This window comes from Polyodon spathula, chromosome 10, assembly GCF_017654505.1.
Source record: "Polyodon spathula isolate WHYD16114869_AA chromosome 10, ASM1765450v1, whole genome shotgun sequence".
Lineage (NCBI taxonomy): Eukaryota > Metazoa > Chordata > Actinopteri > Acipenseriformes > Polyodontidae > Polyodon > Polyodon spathula.
The window spans coordinates 1,216,308-1,242,669 of record NC_054543.1 but is presented as its reverse complement, the minus strand read 5'-3'; the positions used below and the strand labels follow the sequence as shown (position 1 = coordinate 1,242,669).

Sequence of the window (26,362 nt, the reverse complement as noted above, 5' to 3'; positions counted from 1 at the left end):
ACCTTAATTCTTACTACAGTACTACCGGGGAATGGAATCTGCAACTATGAATAGAAAACAGTGCCGTAAATATGTGAAAAAAGGTAAATGTAGCTGTAGCCGAGTCCGAAAATCGAAATAAATAAAAAAGCGATTCAAGCGGTTGTTTCGATAGCAGTAGTAATATAATTATTATAACACTGAATTATTGATTTACCCTGTAATATGTAAACAATGATGTTAGTTAAGTGGAATGTCACGTGATTTCACCCAAGCACTGTGTTGTTGTGAACATGGCGGCTGGGTGCAGCCTCTCCTCACTCTTACCCATTCAGACTCAGCTGGATCACTCCCTGCAGGACGTGGTCTCCACCGAACAAAAAGAGAACATCGTTTACGAGTACCTGAAAAAGCTGGACGGCAGGGAACAGGACTTGAAAGTACCTGAATTTGAAGACGGTAAGGTAGCGAGAACATGGTATAAAGCATAGCCCTACACACACACGGTACAGACAGACACAGTGCAGGCTAGGGAACCTGTTGAATGAGGGGACTGGAATTGTTGGTAACGGGTGCGTAGTAACTGTCTTTTCGTTTGGTAACATCTCATATTTATGTGAAGAATTGTTACCAAAATAGAGACATATTTCTAACTTTTTCGAAGCCAGACTGGTGCAGTGCAGTCAGTTCCGTTTTGGTTGGTCGGCGAGACAGTGTGTACATTTGTAGCAAAAGCGGCCCTGTTTTTGGCAGCTAGTACAATTGATTAACAAACATGTACATCATTATACCTAAACAAACGTGGAAATAAAATGATTTATTCACAAGTCTTCTGTAACAGAATAGGGACCAAGCAAAGCAGAGAACACTACAGACACACACACAAAAAAAAAAACATTATCGCTGAAAGCATTTCTGTGACACCACCATTTGATCGTTTTCATTAATGATACGAATCTTTTAAGTGGCTTTGAAGAGCAGGGGAGTGCTGATATACTGATTTAACGAAAATTGGATTCGTCAGCGAAACAGAACAATTAAACAGAAAAGCGAATACCATTCTATTATTCAACAATTAGTTAATTATTATTTACACATTTTAAACGTAACACTTTGAAAAGCTCTTGTGATTTCAGTTTAGCATGTCATATTGCTTGCTAAAAGTAATACAAATATACATTAACAATGAAAAAAACTGATTATTGCAAATTGTGACAAAGCTTATTTATTTTCAGTATAACTCTGAACACCTGGCACCTGCATGTTTGTTTGTTCTGTGCTGTCCCTTTTCCAGAGGTAACATGGCTGCTTTTAATAATCAACCCAAAAGAAAACTAAATCCTACTGCCTGTTTTAGAGCGCTACCTTGCTCGCCTTGAATTATTATTTTTTTTTTCCCACAGAGTCAGTATTCTTTATTTTAACAAGCATCATATCCAGGTCCTTACCTTTCCACAGACATCTACTGTCTTTAAAAACACGTTCTTTTACACCTGCCTGACTTCTTAATTTACAAACAGGTGTGTTAGTTAAACTGATTGCCAGTCACCAGTGTTCTTGGATAGCTAGGCATTCTGGGAGATGTAGTTTTTCACTGGGGCTAATCAAGAGCATTTTAAAACCTAGAATGGGTAAAACCGCTTTGTAGGAGTCTTCTTTCCATCCGTAGACTGCAGAAGGCCAATTATCATTTGATGGACTGTAACTCTCATACACTATATTGAATGTATGCAAAGGGCAGAGAAATGCCTCCCATATTTATATTCATGTGCCACTCAACAAGTTTTACTCTGTTACAGTTCACAATTCATCCTTCAAACAAGACATATTGCTTCATTAAGTAAACACTTTTCTTACTTTTGTCTAGAGACTGCAGGAAAGTGCTTACATTGGAAAAGGGAGAGGGTTGTAAAATGGGGGGGGGGGGGTCGACGACGACGACCTGAAAACTTTCCCCTTGTGATTTTGAGGACCTTAGCTGCAGTAATGTTGTCGGAGGGTTGCAATGTACTGTCCTTGATGCCAGTGTTCTTGTGGTTTCAGGATTGGAATGGTTGAACACCAAGAGCCCGCTGTCGCTGTCAAAACACCTTTCAGGCAAAGTGGTTGTGCTGGATTTTTTCACCTATTGCTGCATCAATTGTATGCACCTGCTTCCTGACCTTCACAAACTGGAGCATGAGCATTCTGATAAAGGTATACAGGCTCCTAGGTTTTTATTCCATAACTATAGCATGACTTATTGGTAGTGAACAGGCAAAGCTGCCTTTTTAAGTGGTTTAGTAGTACATTTTAGCTTCCATTGATGCAAAGTAGGTTATGTGCTGAACCAGACTGATGCATTAGTTTAAAATATATTGTGTACATGGTAACATTTTGCTGTTTTAGAACAGGGGTTCTCAAATTGTGTGGTGTGCCTCACTAGGGGGAAGTGTGTTTCTGTGTCAGTATTCAGTTTGTCCCTTGGATTTGCTGCATTATGACCCATGGAACGCACCAGACTGCCGCTGGCCTACCCACTCCATTTCCAGAATCTAGATAAGTATAGTGTGACGTCATCAAAATTCTGGAAAAGAACGTTCCAGTCTGGGAGCCAAGTCGTCGTAAACATTATCTTTTCTGTTATAAATCTACAGGTAATACGAATGAAAAACCGAAAGACTATATTACTTACAGTATAAAGCACAAGTGCACTTATGATACGAGCAGTACTGTGGGCTAGTGCTTGCTTTAGCTTCATCAGTTATTTGTCAGTATTTATTTATCTTTAGCTTTATCAATTTATTTACTTATTTATTTCTTAAGACACCCTTACCCAGGGAGACTTAGAGTTGTATACAGAAATACATGTCAAGAATTACAGTACAATTAAGAGCAAGATACAAAATACAATGACTTCAGTCCTAGTAAGAGCAAATACAAAACACAGCATGATTTGATATCGGGGCAGTTCAAGAGCAGATAACAGTGTTGAGAGTTACACCAGGGTTAGATACGAGTGCAAATGAAATACAAGATACTGCAGATTGGGTTAAGTGCAGGATTATATACAGTAAAATAGGGAGCAGATAAGCACATTAAAGGCAGAGTGTTATATTGTCAAGAAGGGAAGAGTTGACTTTTACAGGAGTTGGGGAGGCGCCGGAAGGTGGTTAGGGACTGGGCAATCCTGACATCCATAGGAAGGTCGTTCCACTACTGCGGAGCAAGGGTGGAGAAGGAGCGGGCTCTGGAGGCAGGGGAGTGTAGCGGAGGTACAGCCAGTCTTCTAGTGCAGATGGAGTGGAGAGGTCGGGTGGGGGTGTAGGGAGAGATGAGGGTCTTGAGGTAGTCGAGTACAGTCTGGTCAAGGCATTGGTAGGCGAGTACAAGAGTCTTGAACAGGGTGCAAGTAGTGATCGGGAGCCAGTGGAGTAGCATGGCAGAGAGAACACCAGGCGAGCAGTGGAGTTCTGGATGAGCTGGAGCGGACGCAGGGAGGCCGGCCAGGAGGGAGTTGCAGTAGTCAAGGAGGGAGAGTACCAGGGCCTGGACGAGGAGTTGCGTGGAGTAGTTGGTGAGGAAGGGTTGGATTCTTTGTATGTTGCTCAGGAAGAAATGATAGGTGCGTGCTAGAGTGGAGATGTGCTGGGAGTAGGAGAGGCAGGGGTCCAGGGTTATTCTGAGGTTCTTGGCATGGTAGATACCAGAGGAATAGAGATAGATCAGAGGAGGGGAAGAAAAGGAGGTCAGATTTAGAGAGATTGAGTTTGAGGTGATGCAAGTGCATCCAGGAGGAGATAAGACAGAGGTAGAGATACAGGAGGGGATTGTGGGGGGAAGAGAGGAAGATCTGAGCATCATCAGCATAGACATGGTATGAGAAACCATAGGATGTGATGAGGGGGCCCAGTGAACGGCTGTAGAGAGACAACGAGAGCACCCAAGAGTGATCCTTGGGGGACGCCTGTTGAGAAAGGGTGGGGTGTGGAGGTTGAGTCGCGCCAGGTTACCAGGTAGGTGCGGTCGGAGAGGTCGGAGGAGAACCAGGCCAGAGCAGTGCCAGAGATTCCCAGGTCAGCAAGAGAGGATAGGAGAATAGAGTGATCGACAGTGTCAAAGGCAGCAAAGAGTTCAAGGAGAATTAGGACGGAGGGAGGCAGCACGGGCAGAGTTTAGTGAGTTAGTGACAGAGAGGAGAGCAGTTTCAGTGGAGTGAGCAAAGCAGAACCCAGATTGGAGAGAGTTGAGCAGAGAGTGGTTAGACAGGAAAGCAGAGAGCTGGCGGTGTACTGCCTGCTTGCGGGTTTTAGAGAGGAAGGGATAAAGAGAGAGACAGAACGGTAGTTCTGGAGTTAATAAATAAACTTATTTTGAATCAAAGCAAATTTAGTGGTACGGTAACAAAAATATAGACAATAATCTGAAGGGTAGACTTGCAAGAGCTCAAAATATGTTGAACTATTGATCTAAGTGACCCTTTTACCTCTGGGTGATAGTTACTCAGTTGCTTAATTTAACCCAGCATGCTAATAGAAAATGTCACAGCTGTCATTGACTATCTTTAGTTTAAATGGGATCATCTGTGAAAATGGAGCACAGTCTGAAATTACATTCCAGCCAACCTCTTTTATCTGATACTTTTCTAATGCTTATCTTTGGCAGTTCTGTTTGTACATTCCAAGTGATGTGCAGCTGCCTGTTTTAAATTCCGTTAGATATGCATTTACTATTATCAGTGAACCAAAATGGTTCAACAGTAGTCACTGACTTTATATGAGGTGAACCGCGTAAGAAAAAATAGTTTGGATGAGTGGCCGCTCTTTCATAACTACTGTGTTTAGCAATTGCTGTTTGATTCACTTGAGAATTTCAACAGCAGTGTCCTGGCAGGGGAACCTAAGTCAGGCTGTGGTACGTAGTGGAAAACAAAAGAACTAGACAGAAAAAGAACTAGACAGTAATTAGACAAGTTAAGATGTTAACGTCTCTATGCAAGTCACACTTCAGTGTTTTATTGTTCTGCAGAACTGTGTGTCCAATGGTCATGAAACATGTGGTATTAATATTATTTTGCATAAGCTATTGAGAGTGTCAGATTGTAGGGATAATGAGGGTTTCAATCTACTTGTACATCCATCTGTGTATCGCAGTTATATTTTTGCATATACAGTCTGGAAAATTTATTTTTCATATTCTGTGCTAGTCTGTGCATACTGTTCACTTATACAGTATCATAGTGCTCAACTTTTGCATCTCACTAAAAGCTCTAGTTTTTAATTTACAGCTGGGGCAGGGAATGTCGTTAAGCATGCTTTTTAAAACCTGAATAGATTCTGAGGAGCCAAAGAATTACATTGCTGATTTGAGCAGTTTGTTGTTTTAACTATGTATTGTAGTTAAGTGACAATACATAGGGAAGTCTTGTGGAGACTGGCATTTCCAGCTGATCTAGCTGTATGTTAACCACAGTCCATCAAATATACTGGTGCAACTGGAAGAATAAAAAAAAACAGTTCAAACTGTTATGGCTTTTCCTAAGACTGCCATTGAGTAGTTGGTCTTACAGCCATTTGGATTATAATACATCTATCACTTTGCAGTTTCCCTCAAAAGACTCCGAACCTCACAAAATAATGCAAACCCTGGGGAACTAAAATACAGAAATGACAAGTCTTAGAAGAACAGTTGACATTTAATATAAACCAGAGAAATAGGACTGAAAACTGAATCCATAACAAAATTAAATTTAATCAAATCACAAGACCAGTCTGCAAAGTTGCGGGGCTCTTATTAAAAAGCAGATCAATCACTGAAAAAATATTACAGTTAATTTATACACCGTCACAGTTTTGAATTTTTTAACTTTTAATTAAATTCTGAATTCAGTTTTTCTAGTGTATTGTCCAGTCGCTCTACATATTAATTATATTAATAACTGCATGTTACCAAATAACTACATCATTAATGTTGTACCATGCTTGGACATAAATGCTATCATTAGCAAATTTATGATCAATCACACTGGGCAGCTTACTAATAGGGCTATATTTACTGAAGTCGCATTCACCTCGTACAGTCAGATCACTGGCTTCCGACTGTATTTATTGTTTATCTCTAGTAGATTTAGGCTGATGTGAACTTGGTGTGTTTGCAAAATTTCAGTGAAAGGTAAATGGGCTCAGTTTTGGAAAACAGCATGGCTTTCCATGTAAAAAAAGCTATTTTGTGTTCAAACACTGCAGCGCCCACACAAAGAAAAAAATAATCTATTTATTTTTCAAACTGAACTGGGATCTTAATGCAAACAAGTGCATGCTCTGTTACCTAATAAAGGGAAACGAGAAGAACAGTCAGAATTCTTTTCATATATTACATGTGACGCGCAGTATAAGAGGAATACAAATAAACTAAATTCAAAAGTAGTCGATGGCCTCCATCAATCTTGCATTTCAAATAAAATCTGTTTTGCTTCACAAGTGCAAGATTGATTCGGAGAGGATTGCGGTTTGACAGTGTTCTGGAGCGTCCATTCAACTGAGTTACAGGACCTTCGAAGTAAAATAAATGTGCACAGTTTTTAAAACATGATGTCAACTTTGAGCACTGAGGCTATTTTCCATATCAGAATACATTGAACCCTTTCTAAAGACGTTGCCCATCTTCATTTTCTATTGTATGGAAATGGCTGGAGGTACAGTAACTCGCAGAATGTCTCAGATTGTGACCTGTTTAGTAGGCTTATTAAGGCACTGCTTTGGTTAAAAGGTAAGTGTAGCCTAAACAATGAATTGTAACCTCTTTAGTCAGAGATGTCTTTTGCTACTAAGCAATGATTCGCCTGGTTTGAAATTATTTTTTCTTTCCTCCCACAAACTTCTCTATTGGAATCAAACTTAAATGGCCTTTAGTGTTCAAGTAGACTGATGCAGCACATACTTTGCCAGTCACTTGAGTACAACATAAATGATCTTCCAAGGGCACCCAAGGCTCTGTGAATTACACTACACTTTCATACAGCGTTACTCTTCTGCAGCACTGTGAACCTTTTCAGACCTCGGGAGGAAATGTGAATGTAAAGAAATAGAACAGAAAATGCACGCGTTTCAGAACTGTGCGCTGGCCGTGTATCTGCTGTTAAAATGCTTCAAAGAGAACTTTGATTCAGACACTGTAATCGCCAGTCTTTAGCTTGGTATAATGTTCATAAATTGTTTTAAAAAATCAGCTCTGTATAAATTCCAGGCTGTTAGTAAAGAATGTCCATTCCTGAAATCATTAATGGTGCTGTTGGTACATGTGCATGCATTAATCACAATGCTACACACAGGTATGGGCCAGGTTGAAGAACGTTATGATGGGGGACTGCTTGAATGAAAGCCAATCACTTTACGTGATGGCTTACATGTACTGTGTCTAGATGTATTCCAGTTGTTTCCTGTACTTATTTCCTTGGCTGGCCAGTGTGATTAGGTAATACTGTTATGCTGCTAAAGCTGCTTTATAAGTGAAGCTAGATGTTGAGTAGTACAATACTGTGGGGCTGTCAAAAAATTTCTTCAGCTTTATGTCTATTAACCACTGTGGATCAAGATCGAGTTGAAAAGCCTGGATTGTCCCGGTATACATGATACATATGGTAACAGATTACATGTGTATACGTGGTAACCTAGTTAAACAAGAGTTTTCTTAATTTTGGTGTAAATAACGCAGCACTGTGTAACCACTGGACTAAGTTGGGTTGCTCTGGTTCCGTTCCGTGCCCTTGAAATACTGCATTTATTATCTAGACAATATAGGAGAGTCGACTTTGAAGGAAACCTTTCACCGGGAGGAGGATAAAAGAATATTGTGTACATCTGTGTGGCGGGGTGCCCCCACCCCTGTGCGTATTACTGTGTTTTATGTTGTATGTGGCGTGTTAATGTTGACTGCTTATTGTAGTGGTGCACAGAGTGTGGGTTATGTAGTGCAAGTGATGTAAAATGTATAATTGTATTTAGGCACGGGGATTACACATTCACTTAGTTCAAGTGCAGATGTACCGAGGTTCCAATTGAATGATTGAGTAGCAATCGAGTCTCAGTACAGCTGCATAAAAGAGGCTGTGCTTCCCTCACTCTGGGTTGCGTGTTCGGTGAGTGGAGAACAGGGAGAGCGAGAGAGGAGAGAAATAAAATATAAACAATTGCTGCACGTGCTAGTTTAAACTAGCACGATACTTGTTTGTATTAGTGTTTTGTTTGTCTGTTCGTTTGGCCACTGTGCCGTTTACTTTTGTATGTCTTTTATCTGTTCATTTATAATAAACTGACGCACTAGCGTGTTCCCTTCATTTCACTCGCAGTGCTGTGTGTGTGTTTCTCTCAGGTCTGATGTCACCCCTCAGGCCAGCTTGCCACAATTTGTTTCATTCCATGACTTATTAGATTTTTTTTTTTTTTTTTTTTTTTTTTAAATAAATATCTGATGCAAGTTGACAGCAAATAAACTTTGTAATGAACAATGATAAATTAAGCCTGAACATCACAGTGTAGTTGTAAAGATATTGTCACTCAAAATCTAATAAATCAAGAATAGCAATTAGACTTGTGATTTAAATCTGTTTGACAAACTCAATTTTATTATATTAGTTTCCAAAACTTAAAAGCTTATGAGCCATGTTAACAAAGGTTTTTTTGCACTGATTTTTAAATACATTTAAATATACACTTTATAATTAAACATAAAAAGAGAATGCTTTTATTATTATAGAAACATTTATTCTAGTCTAAAGCAAAATCTTTTAAGTCTGGCTGATAAACGAAAAGATTAACTCTAAGCTGTGGATGCCTGTTTTAAGCAATCAGTTACTCATCTGGTTATGGACACCATGTACAGAAGATGCAAACTGCATTTACTGTTTGAGAAACAGCCTTAACATTATAGCAGTAGCAGGCATTGGTTATGTTGTACAGCACTTTCTTGATAATTAAGTTACTGTACTTTTTTTCTTTAGATGGACTGGTTGTTGTTGGCGTTCATTCTGCTAAGTTCCCGAATGAGAAGGTCTTGGAGAACATTAAAAGTGCTGTCCTTCGTTACAACATTACTCACCCCGTGGTCAATGATGCTGATGCTAAGCTTTGGCAGGCGCTTGAAGTGTCCTGCTGGCCAACACTGGTCATCCTGGGGCCACGGGGAAACATGCTCTTCTCTCTGGTTGGAGAGGGGAACAAAGATAAGTTATTTTTATTTACTGCAGCTGCCTTAAAGTTCTACAAAGGGAAAAGCAAAGTGAAAAATAACAGCATAGGAATCAAGCTGTACAGGGACTCCCTCCCTCCCTCCATACTGTCATTTCCCAGTAAAGTAACAACAGACAGCACTGGAAATAGACTGGTGATCGCAGACACTGGGCATCACCGGATTCTGGTTGTCAAGAAAAATGGACAACTGCTTCACTCTATTGGAGGTAAGTCTGCACTCATTATCTCCTTAAATTGAGAGAAATTCAGAAAGAAAAGTTATCTTGCAGTTTGTATTTACTTTTAGCTGCTTTTCAAGCGCATCGATAAATAAAAGCTAAGAATGTTTTAGAAGACACTTTACATGGAGTGTCTAATTCAGTAGATTCACTCTTTTGCTGTTTTTCGACTGACGTCATTGCAGTATGGGATAGGCACATCTAGTCAGGAGTTATTACACTATTTGATGTTAGGCTTCCACTTTTTCCACATTGTAGAAACATTCTCAAATTACAGAGCTGCTTGATTAGGTGGCAGAGGCCCAGAGAATGTGCGGTACTGCTTGAACTTATCACAATACATGGATGACTTGTGCCATTAAAAACTGGATTTGTCAGTGCCCTATAGAGTCTAATGGGAGAGGTTATTTTGTTTGTTTAAATCAGCAGCCCATTTTTGACACGTAAGACTGTTTCAGTTCTGTATTTTTTGGAAAATACGTTGAAATTAAAACCAGCTGAGTTAAGGTTCTGTATTCAGTAGATTTCTGTAAAATAAACTGGCAGTTCCCCCCCTATTAAGCACTGCTTTTAATCTTCAGGTGGGAATTGAGTGCACTTTTTCCTTCACACACTCGCCTTTCTTTATAACTGTGGTCAGTCCTTGTATGGCAGATTTAGGCCAAGCATATGGCATAATAATAACTTGGCTTGCCCGGTTTAAAACCAGATCTGCAAAGTTTTTACTTGCTGAGAATACTTGGACCAAAAAGTCAAGTAATTCCTCCCTCTCTAGTGTATTGAGACTGAGTCCCTGCATGCATGCATGCTGTATGTTATGTTTTCCTAGTTATGAACTGACTCGATTTATGTTAAAAATATAATAATAATAATTACATTGTTTCTATCTCGCAGGTGTTCTAACAATTTCCTTTTATATCTAAAGGACCTAAAAGTGGATGGAAAGATGGAAGCTTTGAAGAGTCAGCTTTCCACTCCCCTCAAGGAGTAGCAATGAAGAACAACACCATCTATGTTGCGGATACAGAGAACCACCTGATACGAAAGGTACAGTGCAGTCTTCTCTGTGAAACTGCAGTCAGGCACAAATAAGTGGGTTTTGCATGTTTCTTTTTGTTTTGAAAACTAAGTCACTTGATAGTTAATCTGTATTGTAGGTAGATTGTATATATTATTATGATATTATTTTTAACCCCAAGACACATATAGTTATTTTTGTTGTTGTAAATACACTTCTTGCTGAAAATAGTTGAACAAGGCTTACAGCTGTGTTGGATACACAGATCGATCTATTGGAGGAAACGGTCAGCACTGTAGCTGGCATTGGAAGCCAAGGCACGGACAAAGAAGGTGGAGCAACGGGGCTGCAGCAGCAAATCAGCTCCCCGTGGGACCTCGCGCTGGGCACTGCAGGTATTGTTCTGTCCTGGATCATGGAAATTGGACTCCTTGTATATCTCTTTGATCCAATCCAGGTAGCCATGCCCAAATGCTGTTGAATAATATATAACCTTACAGTGAAGACCTGGCTGTGGTTAAACTGCTATGCAGTGGAAGTCTTTTTTCCATCCCTTGTGTGTTCATGTTAATGGCATGCAATCACAAGCATTCTACCTCGTAAACCACATTACGTTCAGTATATATATTATTCAGGGCTTGAATTTCAGCTCAGTATTGCTGGAATCGTACATTTTCCAAATTGCTCCCGCATATCTGAAACTTTCACAGCTTGAAAATACCACACAGATATTTTAAGTCACTAAGCTACTGTATTTTTCAACCAATTTAGAATGACTGAAACGCTATAACAAATCTCTAGAGAAGTGGGTGTCAGTGACGAAAGCACTATGAGCAGCATTCTGAGTAGTTCTGGTTAAAATAAATAAATAAACAAAGTGGTGCTGGATATTTTAAGTGCTGCGAGACCTTATTCTCTCGTACGTGATTCTCAGCCGCTGTCTTTAAGGATTACAGAAACTCAGCAGTACACTGCAGTAAGTAAACAGTTTTGAATAAAAAGACGATATTAAGTCTATCTAGGTGTTTTGCAAAGCAGTGACTTTCGCTTTATCTCTAAAGTCAGCCCCATTCATTTTGGACTGCCAGCGCACCTACCTGTTCTCTGGACTTCCCAAAGACGTATTCAGTGTGTGTATGCGCTACTTCTAGCCGAACTACGATCACCTGAAGCTAAGCCCCTCATCATGTGACAGAGTTCACAGCTTAGGTTAGGTTTCAATTTGAGTCTATTGCTTTCTATTGCTTTTTTGAGCCATCTGTGGTTATATATATATATAACGCAGGGACCAAACATGATTATTTTGGGAAAAGTTTTTTTTTGTTTTTTTTAAACATACATTCTCATCTCTAGCACATAGTACGCCTGATCCTGTAGCAACTTACATACTATGAAAGGACATTTTGTAGCCTTTCACTTGATATGTTACATGCAGTACAAACTATACAGTAGTTAAACATACATGAATGAAAACTGTGAAAAACAGACTGAAATAGGGCTGAGTGAAGAGAGTTAAAAAAATGAATGGAGCGCTGGTTAAAAAGAAAAGCACCTTTTTCTTCTGCTGCTGCAAAAACTTTACTTTGGGCAATGGCAAAAGCAATGGAGAGTCTCACAGCGATGAACAGCTGTTAGGTCTCCTGAAAGCAGCTTATTTTAAAGAAACACCAGTGTGAATGACGAGGCAATAAATATATATATATATATATATATATATATATATATATATATATATATATATATATATATATATATATATATATGTTAATGTTAATGTTCAAGTGCCTTTTTTGCCACGGTAAGGGGGGATTTTAGAATCTAATTTTAGAATCGGGGGAGGGGTAATCGCTGATCCCCCCACAACACACATGAAATTCAAGCCCTGATTATTAAAAATATATATATGTTTCTGCACAGTGTAATTATAACCACGCGAGAGGAATGACCATTCTTTCTTATCTCACAATGAAGATAGATATCTTTGCTTATGGGATATACTGTCTAGCACTGTCTTTCAGTGCCGGTGCCCATACATTTACATGCACTGAGTTTATTCCTCCTTTGCAGAATAAAACTTAAGAGCCCATGCAGGAGTAACATGTTTTGTGACTATTCTTGCAAAGCTGAAGTTTGCAAAGTGGATGGCATTTGGATGTGCTAGGTGATGGTTCTCTATACGCTGTGTAGATTGCTGCATAAATCCCAGACATGAACACAAGAATGCATTCATAGTGATTTTAGAACTTAAATAAATGTAACGTTTAAAAGGAATTGGGACACATCTGGTCTCAATATGTGCTTGCACAGTCTGGTTGCTGTGTTTTTCTTTTTACCCTTATCTTCCTTTTCAAGTGTTATAAGAGCTGTTCAATTTCAAATTCACATGGTGTGGTGGCTGCTATGTATAGGAAGAATGTTATAATCTGTGCTGCAATTTGTTACATTTTCTTTTGTAAACTAGAAACAGGTTTATTTACACAACACCGTATCTCCCCTGGTTTTCCAAAGTCAATCCGATTACAAGCCACCTCCAGGCACTGAGGGAGGTCTTACAGATGGGAATGCTGTGTGTGTTTTTATAATAATAATAATAATAATATTTTACGAGGTCACTCAGTAATTTAATAAAGATAATCTTCAGTACAAGGTGTTCCAAAATGTGCTGATACATTTGCTGCTTTCTACTGTGACACATTAAAAGAAATGTCTTTCAACAGTCCATGTGCATTAATAATCTTTACATAATTTTCTTTTATGGATAACAAACATTCTTGATGTTTACACTTCACTTCTGGTGGTGGTTGCAAGGGTTTGCTGTCAGTTAAATTATGATATTTACAGGTGCATTTAGAGTTTCCTGGCTCAAACTTTGCATTCAGGACCAAGTAACTTCAGAGAAGGACTACCCAAGATAACTAATTAACAAGTTATACAGCTGGTTTCATTATTACCGCTCATCTTGGACTACCTAATATTACATTTGAAAAGGTAGTCCAAAGTAGTGGAACTGTAATCAGGGTTAGGGCCTTGCACTGAAAATGCTTGGGCACAAATATACATATTGGTATATTTGATTTGTTGTGTGGCTCAATTTTATGTGGAGTTATCTTTTCTGGACCTGTTTACAGGTATGCAGTGTTGAAAGAGTTAAACGGGTTCACATTTGTTTTGGTTGAATGAACTAACATTACCAGCATGAAATTATAGAAATAAGGAGCTCTACTAGGCAGATTTCTTATTAATACACATGGGTACATTTTGTGACTTGTTTATTTGGCGCTCTCTCAATCGCATGTGAAAGGGTATCTTCAGCAGAATACCTTCCATTCCTTTATATCTCATTCCTACTGTCTAATCTTCAGTGAAAGACGATACAACCTCAAGAGGTTCCTTCAGCTATTGATAACTGCATCTTAATACCCCCCCCCCCCCCCCCCCCCCCCACACACACACACACACACACAGTTCTTTCTGTAACATCCTATACTGTTTCTTTTCCCTGTTTTAATCTTTTCAATGAATAGCTTCTAAAGAATACATATATTGAAAACCAAAAATAAACATACAGAACGGTTTATTTGATTAAGCAGTGCTTTGGAAAATGAGAATAAACTCCTCCCTTAAAGTTCTGTGAATAGGACACATCGTTCCAATAGTTGAATTGCACATACAGATGTTATGCAGAACAAGTTGATGACTGGCCTGCATTACAGACCACTTTTATTTGTACATTACCATAGAGTGTCATGGTGACCGTTGAAAACTAATTTATCATTGTGAGCTTCTATCTACTTTCCTAAAATATCTGATGTAAATGTATTGAACCCATCAAAAGTCTTAATAGAAGTGTTTCTTTTATATTACTTTTTGTCTACTTACTGCAGACATATTTTAATTGAATGTATGGCTTCAGGCAGAATTTCACTGCAACCCTTTTTATGTAAGAATTATTTATAAACAATGATTTATTAACTTGCAGTTTTGAAAACAAAATGTGTTGGGAAGGGCTGTGAGAAAGGACACATTAACACCATCAAAACCAGTGGCTGCCAACACGCATTCTTAACCATGAACAGCCATTGAGACGTCAGACTGGTTTCACCAACCCCGATCAGCACTAATCTTGGGCTTCCTTACCTATGGTAACATTAGATTGTCCAGGATTAGCTCCAAATCAGGCCCTGTGAAACCAAACTAAATGTATTTGCTTAAATGTTCATGCTAATACAGTACAATAAGTATAATAAATTATATTTAGACTATCTATTATATAGAGACAATGTATACAAGTGGTAAAGTCTGGTAAGCTATAATGGGGACAGTACTTTACCTGGCACCAAAGAACTGTTAATGCTAAAGAATTTGGAGCATAAAAATACTTCCTTCTACTCTAGTGCAGTGAAGCCTAAAGTGCAATGTTGATTTTTCATCCACAGTAAAATGCATTCAGGCCTTTTTGTATAAACGCATTTTGCAGTAATTATCTGTCGCTGTACGAGAGGTAAAGGCTATTTCTGCAGCATGGGCACATTTGTTTTATGCAAACTTCAAGCAAGTGCATTTACAGCATCAGGAAAAACATTTCTATACAAACTGGAAAATAATACAACATGTTGGGTAAACATTTTGAGGACCCTAAAGTAATATGTAAAATAACATACCAAGTTATTTAATCCACTCCTTAGATTTTGGGAACTAACGATTCATGGATTTCTACTTATAATCAACACCAAGTTGCTTATTGTTCTTGGCATTGAACAAGACATAAATATGTTTTTCTTGCCATAACCGGACTGGCATAGAAGAGGCATGTTCCTCTGCATTTCTTTCACTGGGGTTGGCAGGCATTCTATTGTAATTTGGGCTGAACAGTCTTTACTGAATATGGTTATGGACCAACATCTGTTGTAATCTAATCTGAAGTTTAAATGTGCACATGTGACTTCTGAGTTTCTGCTATTTCTCAGATCAGCTGAGATATTAATACTAATTGGACTAGGCTGCAAAGTAGTTGTTTTTTTCTTTCTTTCTTTGAACCACTGCTGTTTGATAGTTGCAGCGATAGTGTTTCAGAGCAATCATGCAGATCTTGTCAAGCTTGGTTTGTTACCCATTAGGGCTAGTCTGTTTTTCTTCAGTTGTATTAAACATTGTTTCTCCACAGCTTGTACAGTATGCAGCATGTTTGACATGATCATTTTAAAAGAAGTACCACTTTGAGTCTAAAAAAAAAAAAAATATCTAACTCACAAATTTCAAAAATATTATGAGCTATCTCCTTGCCAGTGGAGCCTAGAGCATGCAGTTCTGACTGCAAGTTTTATTAAAATAGAATTACAGGGGGCAATCATTGGTAGAAACAACATTGGTAGAAACAACTGGAAACTAAATCTGCTAGTAACTAACAGCACACCTGTAGTTATATTCAGATGAAAAGGGTTAAAGTATTATTTTTAAACATACAGATATCAGGGGTCAAGTGTTAACAGCTTCAGAGGATAAGCATTTTGACTTCAAATTGTTCTCAATGAGAACTGATGTCTATAAAGTACATTCTTTTACTAGTGTTGTACAGTAGCTTTTTCTAAATGAACACATGGGCCTTTAGTAAGTAAGATAAATCCATAAACGTATACAGGCAGTTTACAATTCCTATGAAAACTGACAGTCGCAGAACCTTAATTAAGTGAGAGTATTGCTGGGGCTGTGTTTCTTGCACAGTAGAAGAAAAATTATCATTATGGGTTTTCTCTTTCTGGAAAAATATTCAAGTGAAGTGAATGTAGCCCTCTAATATAGTGGTTAAATTGAAGCCTCTGTGAATATGGTCCAATATGTCTATCCCTTCCAAAAGCATTTACTACAGTGCGAAGTTAAAAATATATATATTTAAATTTAATATCTTTGGGAGGTTAAATTTCAGTGCTAGGAACACCAGATGAATCTTCACATGTATTTCACATTAGGTGAAACACCCATGGCTACATTTCATGTTCATTTAAACATGTTCATGTTATATAGATCTGTTTGAATAACAGTTTCTCAGGACATCTGGTTCTTGCTATTTTCTCAGAATAGTGGGTGTTTGCACATCACCAACTCTTTAAAAACTTTAATTTTATAGGGAACAGGTAAGCTGAGAGTTTATTGGACTCTTAATAAAGGAATACAGTTCTATTTTTTTATTATTATCATGCACGCTCTTTGATTTGTGCCCCCTGTCGTCAGTTTAAAAAGAAAGAAATGATCATTTTTTCTGTACTGACATTTGTATCCAGCTTGTTCTATGTAAGCATTACTGTTGCAGATAGGAGTCATGGCAGCTTCCAGTTAAAATGTCTATTGAAAGAAAAGCACTGTTGGTGCATTAAATGTTAAATATATATTTGTGTGTTCTAAAAAGGTTATTTTAAAAAGCAGCTGTTTACCGCAATTTAATGTATTTATTTTACCACAAAAAAAACATGTTTTAAAACTCAAAACTAGTTTCCTCATAAGGGTGAGCAGATGCAATTAAATTAACCGTGCCTTGCAGTGAAACAACATTTGTGTTTTTGTTTGAATTCTCTTGATCTGTAGGTGGAGTTGCATGTTCAGTGTGAATTCGTTAAAAGCTGCTTTAAAATGTTGTACCCCCTCTATTTTAAACCAGACTGGTTAGATTAGGTTAGCTGTATCTCTTTATTTTTGTCCCCACAAATAAAAAATATGACCTTCCTTTTTCTTTGTATATTTGAAGCAAAGACATGATTTGTTTGTTTTTCCAATATAAATTTATCTTTTGAACACTTTACCTTGTTTTTGAAAGACTAGTGTGCAAGCAATTCACATTTTATTTAAAAGTTTGAACCTAAGTAGCCCAATTGTATATGTAATACATGGGGTTCATGTTACATTTAAACGATGACAATGTATTAATAATATTTCTTCCTTTTATGGATTCATACCGAAGGAAGACGACTTTACTATAAAGCATAAGAGGAACAAAAAAAGGTGTTTATTACAATGCAGTGAACATCTTGAGAGTCCTTAGCATCTGGTTTAATCACGTCTTAAATCTGAATTGCTAGTGTGCAGTACACACAGCCTCACTGTGCCCTGGCCCTTTCTGACATGCTGTTAACATCCAATTAAATTGCAGGCGGTAATGAGGACAATGTTCTGTGGATTGCAATGGCTGGTACTCATCAGATCTGGGCTCTGTTCCTTGAAGATGGAAGCCTTCCAAAAGGAAGGTGAGAAGAGACGCTTATACAGTCATACAGTTAACCTGATCTTCAGTGTAACATGCTTTTGAAAAGCAGGTTATTCAAATCTTGCATTGACTTAAATGATATACAAACTGTTTTCTACAAGTAATAGCAACTATATATATATATATATAATATAATCTTTATTTGCTTTCCAGTATGGCAAAGAAAGGGACCTGCATTCGGTTTGCAGGCAGTGGGAATGAAGAAAATCGCAACAATTCCTATCCTCATAAAGCAGGCTTTGCTCAGCCCTCCGGCCTGTCCCTAGCCCCAGAAGAGCCCTGGAGCTGTGTGTTCATAGCGGACTCTGAGAGCAGCACTGTGCGGACAGTGTCTCTGAAGGATGGAGCAGTGAAGCATCTTGTAGGGGGAGAGAGAGATCCGCTGGTAATATGAACTCAATTCTGTTAATACTGATGGGATTTGACAATGGTTAGACTTGCTGAAACGTTTTATGGCTGCGTTTCTTTCACTACTACTGGACAATGCGAAGGTTGGTTCATCCATCTACTGATTTATTTATTTATTGAGAACAAAGCATCCTCAGAGGCATGAAGCAAGGGTTAATGGAATCTCTAATGCAAAAAAAAGTGTACAAATTATGAAGACAGTATCTCGGCCATTTGTATATGATTCCTAGGCAAACCTTTTATCATAACCCTGGCACTACATTTTCTTTTTGCAGACTAATGGCAAAGCATTTGCAGTCATCAAGATTTAATTGTAATTGCACAGCATTCATTAAACTAATACTGGATTATTATTATTATTATTATTATTATTATTATTATTATTATTATTATTATTATTATTATTATTATTATTATTATTATTGTTGTTGTTATTGTTGTTGTTATTTGTTTAAGTATGTTTACAGCAGTAGGCATTACAAAATGTCTCATCTGGGGAAGAAAAGAACAAAAAAAAAACAGAAAAACAGTATCTTAATTTAAATAAGGTGTTTAAGTGCCTGTAATTAAAATTTCCATTGGAGATTAGGCTATAAATACACACAGACGCACATTTTCTTGTAATTAAGCATCCCATTGTGGAATTTGTTTTATATATCCACTGTAGTGCATACTTATTTGCTTATAATCTCTGCTTATTTCTTCACATATCCATTTTACTTGATGCTTGCAAACCATTCTATCAGCAGCACCATTCCCCTCACGGTGCACCTGCGATGCCGTTCCCCTCACAGTGTGCCGACGGGGATGCTTTGTTTTTGTTCACAAACGCCCCATGCCTAGTTTGTACTGAATGTTTTTAAAAGATAACAGTTCTATAAAAACCTTTCAGCTTTTACCAGAGATGGCTGGTAGCCAGCTTTCCATGATTAAAATTGCTGTGCAGGGTCATAGTCGAGGTAACAGAGTTTAAGTGCCTTGTTTTGTCATGATGTGCACATACTGTTGCACAACTGCTTACACCTGTATGTGACCAACGCAGTGATCCAGTGGTATTCATTTAATCCAAGTTTACGAACACTATGTCTTGCATCAAATCAGCTGCAATGAGTATCCAAATTGTGCAGCAATCCAATGATCTAGGGTTTCTGTATTGGGGCTTTCGATTAACACAGTAGAAAAACCATATGCTCCGTGCAATTACATTTCTGTGGACAACAGCAACCAAAAGGCTGCTATTATGTCTTAGCCACTTCCTCATTCTTCCACTTTTAAATGACTTTCCCACAGAATATCTGTGCTTCAAAGTAATGTATAAAGCAGGTTTATAGGTAGTGGGACTGAAGTATTTCTTATTAAATAATCAAATTATAAAAATAATGATTAAATAGAAAAGCTACACAGACACGTTCATTGTTCTGCAACAGTGACTACATGGTGGTACTAGTTGTAAACTGACGGAATTCCCTTAGGACTTCACTCCAGCATTTTAAACAGTTCATTAAAACAATAGAAAAGGTCCGATTTAGACACCAGTTTTTTTTTTCTTTCTTTTCAGAATTTGTTTGCTTTTGGCGATGTGGATGGAGCAGGAATAAATGCAAAGCTACAGCATCCACTGGCTGTAGCTTGGAACAAGCAGAAAGGTTTGCTTTATGTAGCAGACTCCTATAACCACAAGGTGAGAAATAAATCTGTCTGCGGTAGTAAACATTTCTAAATCATAGATAAATATTTCCAAATCATTTTATACACTGTACATTAAAATACACCTTGCAAGTGAAGCATTTAAATGTATTGTGTACCACTCTTGCAATAAATATATACTTTACGTAGCTTTTATATAAAATCTATATACATAACTGCTTTCTAAAAGCACTGCATTTGTGTAAAGCACTACTGCTGTTCCTGCTCTCTGTATAATAACAAAAAAAAATCTATCTTGCTCTCATGACCCATGTAAATGTATTGGTGATCTGCTTTGCTAATGTGTGTTGCTCTTCTGTTTTCCTTCATAGATTAAAGTTGTAGAACCTAAAACCAAACAGTGTTGCACGATAGCAGGCATTGGAGAAGCCAGCAATGCACTGGGGCCAGCCTTCACTGAGTCTGCCTTCAACGAGCCGGGTGGGCTTGCTGTTGGAGAGAATGGGAGGGTTCTGTATGTAGCAGACAGCAACAACCATCATATTAAAGTTCTGGATTTAGAGACCCAAATGGTGTCTGTGGTAAGGGAGAGTTCTTTCATAAAGAAAGCTGAAACTTGCAGAAGCATTACTCTACCTTGCATTGCACGCAGAACGGGAAGACCAGGTGTTGATTTCATGAGGAAGAAATGTGAGAAGAAAAAAAACAACTAAAAAAACAAAGGTCTTTAAAGAAAGTGCTGTAATTTCAGTTTGAAGCAGCAATCACAAAAATAACAGTTAGTATAGCCAGGGTCAACAATGATGGCAACAAATGACCTCTGTTAGTTACATGTGGCTTTTGGATTTCTGTTTTATTTTTTGTTTGTTTTGCAGCTTCCTGTTACCATTGAAGATGCAGTTGTTGAATTAGACAGCTCGTTTGCAGCTCAAAGAAAGCTCCCCAAGCTGCCCAAGACCTCTCCCCAGGTTCTGATGTCCCCTGTAACAGTGTCCCCAGGGCAGGTTCTTCAGCTTGAGATTGCCTTGACACTACCAGGAGGGATACAACTGACGGAAGGGGCACCCAGTTACTGGGCTCTCGCAGCAGCAGAAGGTACAGTAACCAAGCAAACATTTCAAAGCCTTCGTTCTCACTCTCTCTGTGAAGCCCACTGCTCTTCTCTCAGTGTATACTCTTGTATACGCATCGCTGTGTACCGGCAGGTTTTCTTTATTATCTAATGTAATAAAGAATGTCATGAGAGAATGTATTGTGTTACAGCCTAAAATAAGCAAATATCTTATCTTCAGCAAATAATAGCACTAATAACCAGCTGTTTGATTGACAAGCAACCCTGAATGAAAGGAAACCTTTTCTTTAAGAATGTTTTTTTTTTCCCCCCCATAACTGCTTTCTTAAAAAATAATAGTAATTATTTTATTTACACAGTGGCAGGTGGAACTGATCTTTAACTCTTAATATAGTGGATTTAAACTTTGCGTTTTAATGACGAGCAACACAATAGATCAGCATAGAAGTTGTTTAACACGCATACATTTCTGAAGTTATGACATCGCATATACATAGGTATCCAGTATAAATTATAGCTTGGGCCAAACAAAACAATGCAGAGTGTATTTTTCGCAGTTCTAAAACATATCCAAGCAGGTAGTAAACAACAAGGTAATTACTTGACTGAATCCCATCATATCAGCCCTGACGTTATTTCGCCAGTCAGTGCAATAGTCTAAACATTGTGACCACATCGACAGATCATTTTCTTGTCAATTTTGTAGCATGGCTGTAATTTTCTTCATATCGGCTAATTCCCCCACAAAGTCACAGCCACATGGCTGTTGGGCACTCGGTCAGATTTCCAGAATTTTGTTATGCATTTTCTTTCTGCAGCCAAGAGGTAACCAATCAGTTTATTAGTGTTTAAGTTTAGAGTATTAGGAGGGGCGAGGCCACAGCAAATATAGGGGGTCCAGAGGAATAATGATTTAAGTAATTTTCTGTATCCAGAATGGCTGTATTTTTGAGCAGTAAGAAACGTTGTGCCTACTTGTCCACATATGGAGGGGATTGCTTTCTTTATTTTATTTTGTCAGGAGTTATGAAAGTAAATTAAAAAAAAAAAAAAAAAAAAAAATGAATTTCAACTGAAACTCTCTAGTTCTATTACAGTCAGTGGCTGAGTGGGCTATTTTCCACACACATTCTCCCATACCTCCTCTGGTATTGGTTTCTGCAGATCAGTCACCCAGTCTATCCTGATGTTCTCTCTATTTACAGGTTGCATTTAAGAAAGGTGTAATACAGATTAGAAGTACTGTCTCTTTCAGTTAGCTCATCAATAGGAGTAATAGGCTCTTGCAATTTTCTGTGTCAAGCCGTTCTTGGTTATAAAGTGTATGATCTGGAAATATCCAGAAGAGTTAACTTTTAACAATGTAAGAGTTAACTGTAACTATGCTAAATTCTGCAGATTGCTTCTTTTCATCTTCTCATTCCTTAAATCCCTGAGACATGGAGGCTGGGAGAAAGCCTGGATTGTGGAATATAGGTGGATGTCTAGAGAAATGTCCACAAAATTTAGACGAACGCCCCACTCCTTGCCAAGTTCTAAGTGTATGCATTATAACAGGGGTTGTCTTTAATTCTATCTATTGATTGGGGTTAATTATAAATGAGAAGTAATTGACTGACCATTTTTTTTCAGTTTGGATACGGTTTGATGAAGCCGAGTTAGAGCTTTGATCGGAATTTGAAGTGGAAGCATTGAGAATAGATATAAAAGACGTGGAAGGGCGTTCATTTTGACTGAAGCTATGCGAGCAGCTCATGAAAGAGGCAGTGGCATCAATCGTTCTATATCTTCGAGTATTACCTAATACTGTAGGGAAGTTAGCCGTATGTAATTTATCAGAATTTGGAGTTATATTAACACCTAGATGGCGAATAATTGAGGAAGTCATTCGAAAGGGAGTGTTTTCCCTATTGCTAGTAAGTACAGCTACTGTTTCGTTCGTATTTATTTGGTATCCAGACATTGCACCGTATTCCTCATTGTTTTGAGACGATCTTATTGCCTCTGCCAGTGGTTCTATACTAAGGGCAAATAAGAGGAGAAAGTGGACAACCCTGTCGCGTGCCTCTTTGCAGTGGAAAGGAGCCAGACATTCTTATTATTGGTGCACACAGAAGCTCTGGGACTTGAGTATGATTTGTATCCATTTTATAAATGGGTTACCAAACCCAAATTTGTGAAGTGTAATTATTAAAAAGTTCCGAAGTTATCTTTAATACATTCTGAGGGCTCACCTGTCTGTCTGGAAAGGGAATTCCCCTGTTTAGTAGCATTTATGGTTTCTTGCTTTACCAGCTACAGAACATTATCAGAGACAGAGTGCTTGCTGTACAGCTTTCTTCAGCCACTGGGGAACTTGAATACACACATTAGGCAAAACAGTCAAATTTGAGGCAGCAGTAAACAGGACAGCATGGGTGGTCTTGTAAATCAGATGTGGAATATCAGTCTAGCACTTGCAAATGTACATGGAGGACATCAGGCTTTTGTGTTTTGTAACCAAGATTTAATATGCAAATTCAATTCCACTGTACTACTTCTACCCTAAATGTCACTGTAGCTAAAACTACAGATATTAATAATAATAATAATAATAATAATAATAATAATAATAATAATAATCACTTTTTAAATGTGTTTTTTCTCTCTCTTCCTTCAGGCGGTGAATGGTTTCTGCAAGGCCAGTGTGTGTACGGTGACATTGTGGACCTTTCGAGGCCGCTAGTAATATCTGTAACTGTCCCAGCAAGCACACAAACACCAGACGTTGTGCTTTCTGTCGATGTGTGCCTCTATTTCTGCAGCAAGGACGACGGTGCTTGCATGATGAAGGCGGTCTCCTTCACGCAGCCTATGCAGATAGCTAAAACTAGCCAATTTAGCAGTGCCAAGGTGCTGTTCAGACATCACTTTTAACTGTTTCTGCTCTGGACAGGGTCTCTGAGGTGCTTTGTACTATTTTTAACCAAGGTGCTAGTCGGTTGCATGACAGACAAAAGTACAAGATCATGATGGTCCACACAGTGCAGACCAGTCAAAGCCATTAGTCTTAATTATGGGACTGTGTTTTTCATACCAGTTTTCACTGCTGCTGTTTTTCATTTGTCATCCCTTTCTGGTTTCATTAAAACCACTGTCATTTTCATGCGCATCAAGGGGAGGGAGAATATGTTCAAAACATGCTGGGTTTAGAGTTTCAGTGTGTTATTTATTTATTTTTTATTTAAAAGCAGCATCAGAACCAAAACACAAATGAGAGATTGGGACACTATGAGCCTCATTCACAAAGTCCTGAATTAAATCAGATATTTCGTAATAAAATTAAGTTGGATATGCAATTAACTTTAATAGTGTTGTTAAAGAAGCCAGACAAGGTTTTATTAATATAACCATAAAAACACTGGAAAAAAATAGCCATTAAATAGCTGAATAAAATCTTTGTGAAAGCACCCTGTAGAGTGTGCCATCTAAAGGGGATGCAGAATAGAGGAGCTGCAGTGTTTGCAGTCTTACTATTTTTGTATAACATAATTATGTATAAAGTTACATATGTGAACGATGAAATCGTTCATATATAAAAAGTTAAATTGGATACTAAGTTTTATATATTTATTTTTTTTTTTAGGTTTCAGGACCCTGTCCAGATAAAAAAAAAAAAAAAAAAGTGCCTATACCTGCAATATGCATAATGTTTTAGTCCTTGAATACCAACATTTAAACTGTTTTTTCATTTACATGAGGACTTCCAATGTCATTTCATTTTCTTTTAAAATATTATCTTCAAAAGAATAACTGCATTTACCAAAATATTAAGATTGCGGTTTTAAAGAGCAGTTTTAGAATTGCTTATTAAATGTACTGAAGATTATGGTGTTGAGGTTAATTGACTTGCTATTGCATGCATTGAAGCTGCACATTGAAGTGTGTGGTGATTTGACCATGATGTTAAGAATGAGCACAAAGCTGTTTCTGAAAGCCAGGGTGTAGTCGCACTGACTTTGCACATGCAGATTTCTCATATTTTTTTATAAGTATTTATGCAGTTTAATAAAGTATTATTATTGTAAGCCATTTTACAAATAAAAAAAACCTCACACATTATAGTTGTGAAAAGTCAAGACCCACAGTTGAAAGACTACGGGCTGTATTTTCAAAGCATTTACTCCAGTCTTTAAAGATAATTTTACAAATCTGAAACCCAACAAGTAAGCTCTATATTTCAAGTCCGTTAAAGCACTCTCAGTGTGTTTTGTTTTTCATTTTGTAATATTAGCATGATCACCTCCCCCCTTAATATATTAAAAAATGTTGGAAACACTTTGAGAATACGGCCCAATGTGCAGTGAAATGGCCTGAATTAGGGTTAGGGTTAGCACATGTCACAATGATTGTAATGGACACTGAGCAGTCTGTTTACAGGCTGTGGGGGTGGAACACATTGTTCTAACACTGCTGTCTCTGTATAGCGTGGATATAAATCACCCGGTTTACAATGTGCGCAATACCAACTAGCGTTGTTTTAATGTTAGCTACAAAAAATAAAATCCCAATTACTGTATTCATGTGGTGTTATTAAGCAGATGGAAAGGTTATGTATTAAAGATGTGAATCAATTGCACTTGACACTTGCTTAAACAAACTAACAATCAAAAATTCTAAAAATGCTTTCTAAAAACTTGTTTTGTTGGAGAGGGGAGTGTTTAGGAGGGGTTGGGGTATTGGTGTGAAATGTTCAGGAAGGAAAGTTAAAGATATTTTAACATGGTATAGTGGCTCTTGTGGGCAACAAATCAACATTATTGGCAATCATTGTTATGTTTTAATGCAATGAATCCGTGATTAAGTCAACTTATTTTCTTGTCATTTGGCAGATTTAAAACTACCAATTAATTACAGGTTGCATATTTCCATTAAATGATTTCTCTTCATTTAGACTTGCCTCCTATTTTAAGTTACACACACAAACAGAATTAGGTTGTTACAAAGTGCTTTACCTCTGTGGCGCAATTACAGAATTTCACTTCGGTTAAGTTTTATATAAAAGGAGGGTAGAAAACATCCAAAACTTAATAGAAAGTAGAAATCCATTCCAGCAGTTTTTTGTGTGTTGCCAATAGACTGCTTTCAAGGTGATTACTTAAACATATTGCAGAGGCCGTTTTCATATATGCAATTTAAAATGTGCCTGTGCCGATTTAATGGACTTGGTGGATCTTTTCCAGCTAAAGTAACCCCAACAAAGACTTATTTCTGATCAAGGGTCTTTAAAAGCAACTAAAATTGTAATTTCAAAATAATGTTCTCCATTTAACCCACCAGTGTATGCATGTTTTCTCATCCCCTTAGCTGTTCTGTAAAATCATTTGGCACTGACAAGCTTCCCTGTCAAACCGTTCCCTCGCTCCCAAAGGGGGGGGGGGCTCAAATACATGCTTTGTTCATTGGCCAGTGCTCCCAACCTAGCACCTTTTCCTACAGTTTAATCACAAAACTATAAAAATGATTAGCTGAAGGTGTGGCTGCTCTGCGTCGCACAGC

The 26,362-nt window shown here is 37.9% G+C and overlaps 1 protein-coding gene across 1 annotated transcript; it reads left to right on the top strand.

The window, feature by feature from the left end:
* The first annotated feature begins 194 nt into the window (after nt 1-194).
* On the top strand, nt 195-25,756 carry LOC121321698 (NHL repeat-containing protein 2-like). The gene is made up of 11 exons (XM_041260724.1): nt 195-438; nt 2,023-2,175; nt 8,957-9,412; nt 10,350-10,471; nt 10,708-10,837; nt 17,584-17,677; nt 17,851-18,082; nt 19,664-19,786; nt 20,124-20,333; nt 20,628-20,847; nt 23,484-25,756. Exons 1-11 carry the CDS (start codon nt 273-275, stop codon nt 23,738-23,740), a joined length of 2,163 nt encoding a protein of 720 aa, XP_041116658.1. The 5' UTR covers nt 195-272; the 3' UTR covers nt 23,741-25,756.
* Nucleotides 25,757-26,362: the final 606 nt, after the last annotated feature.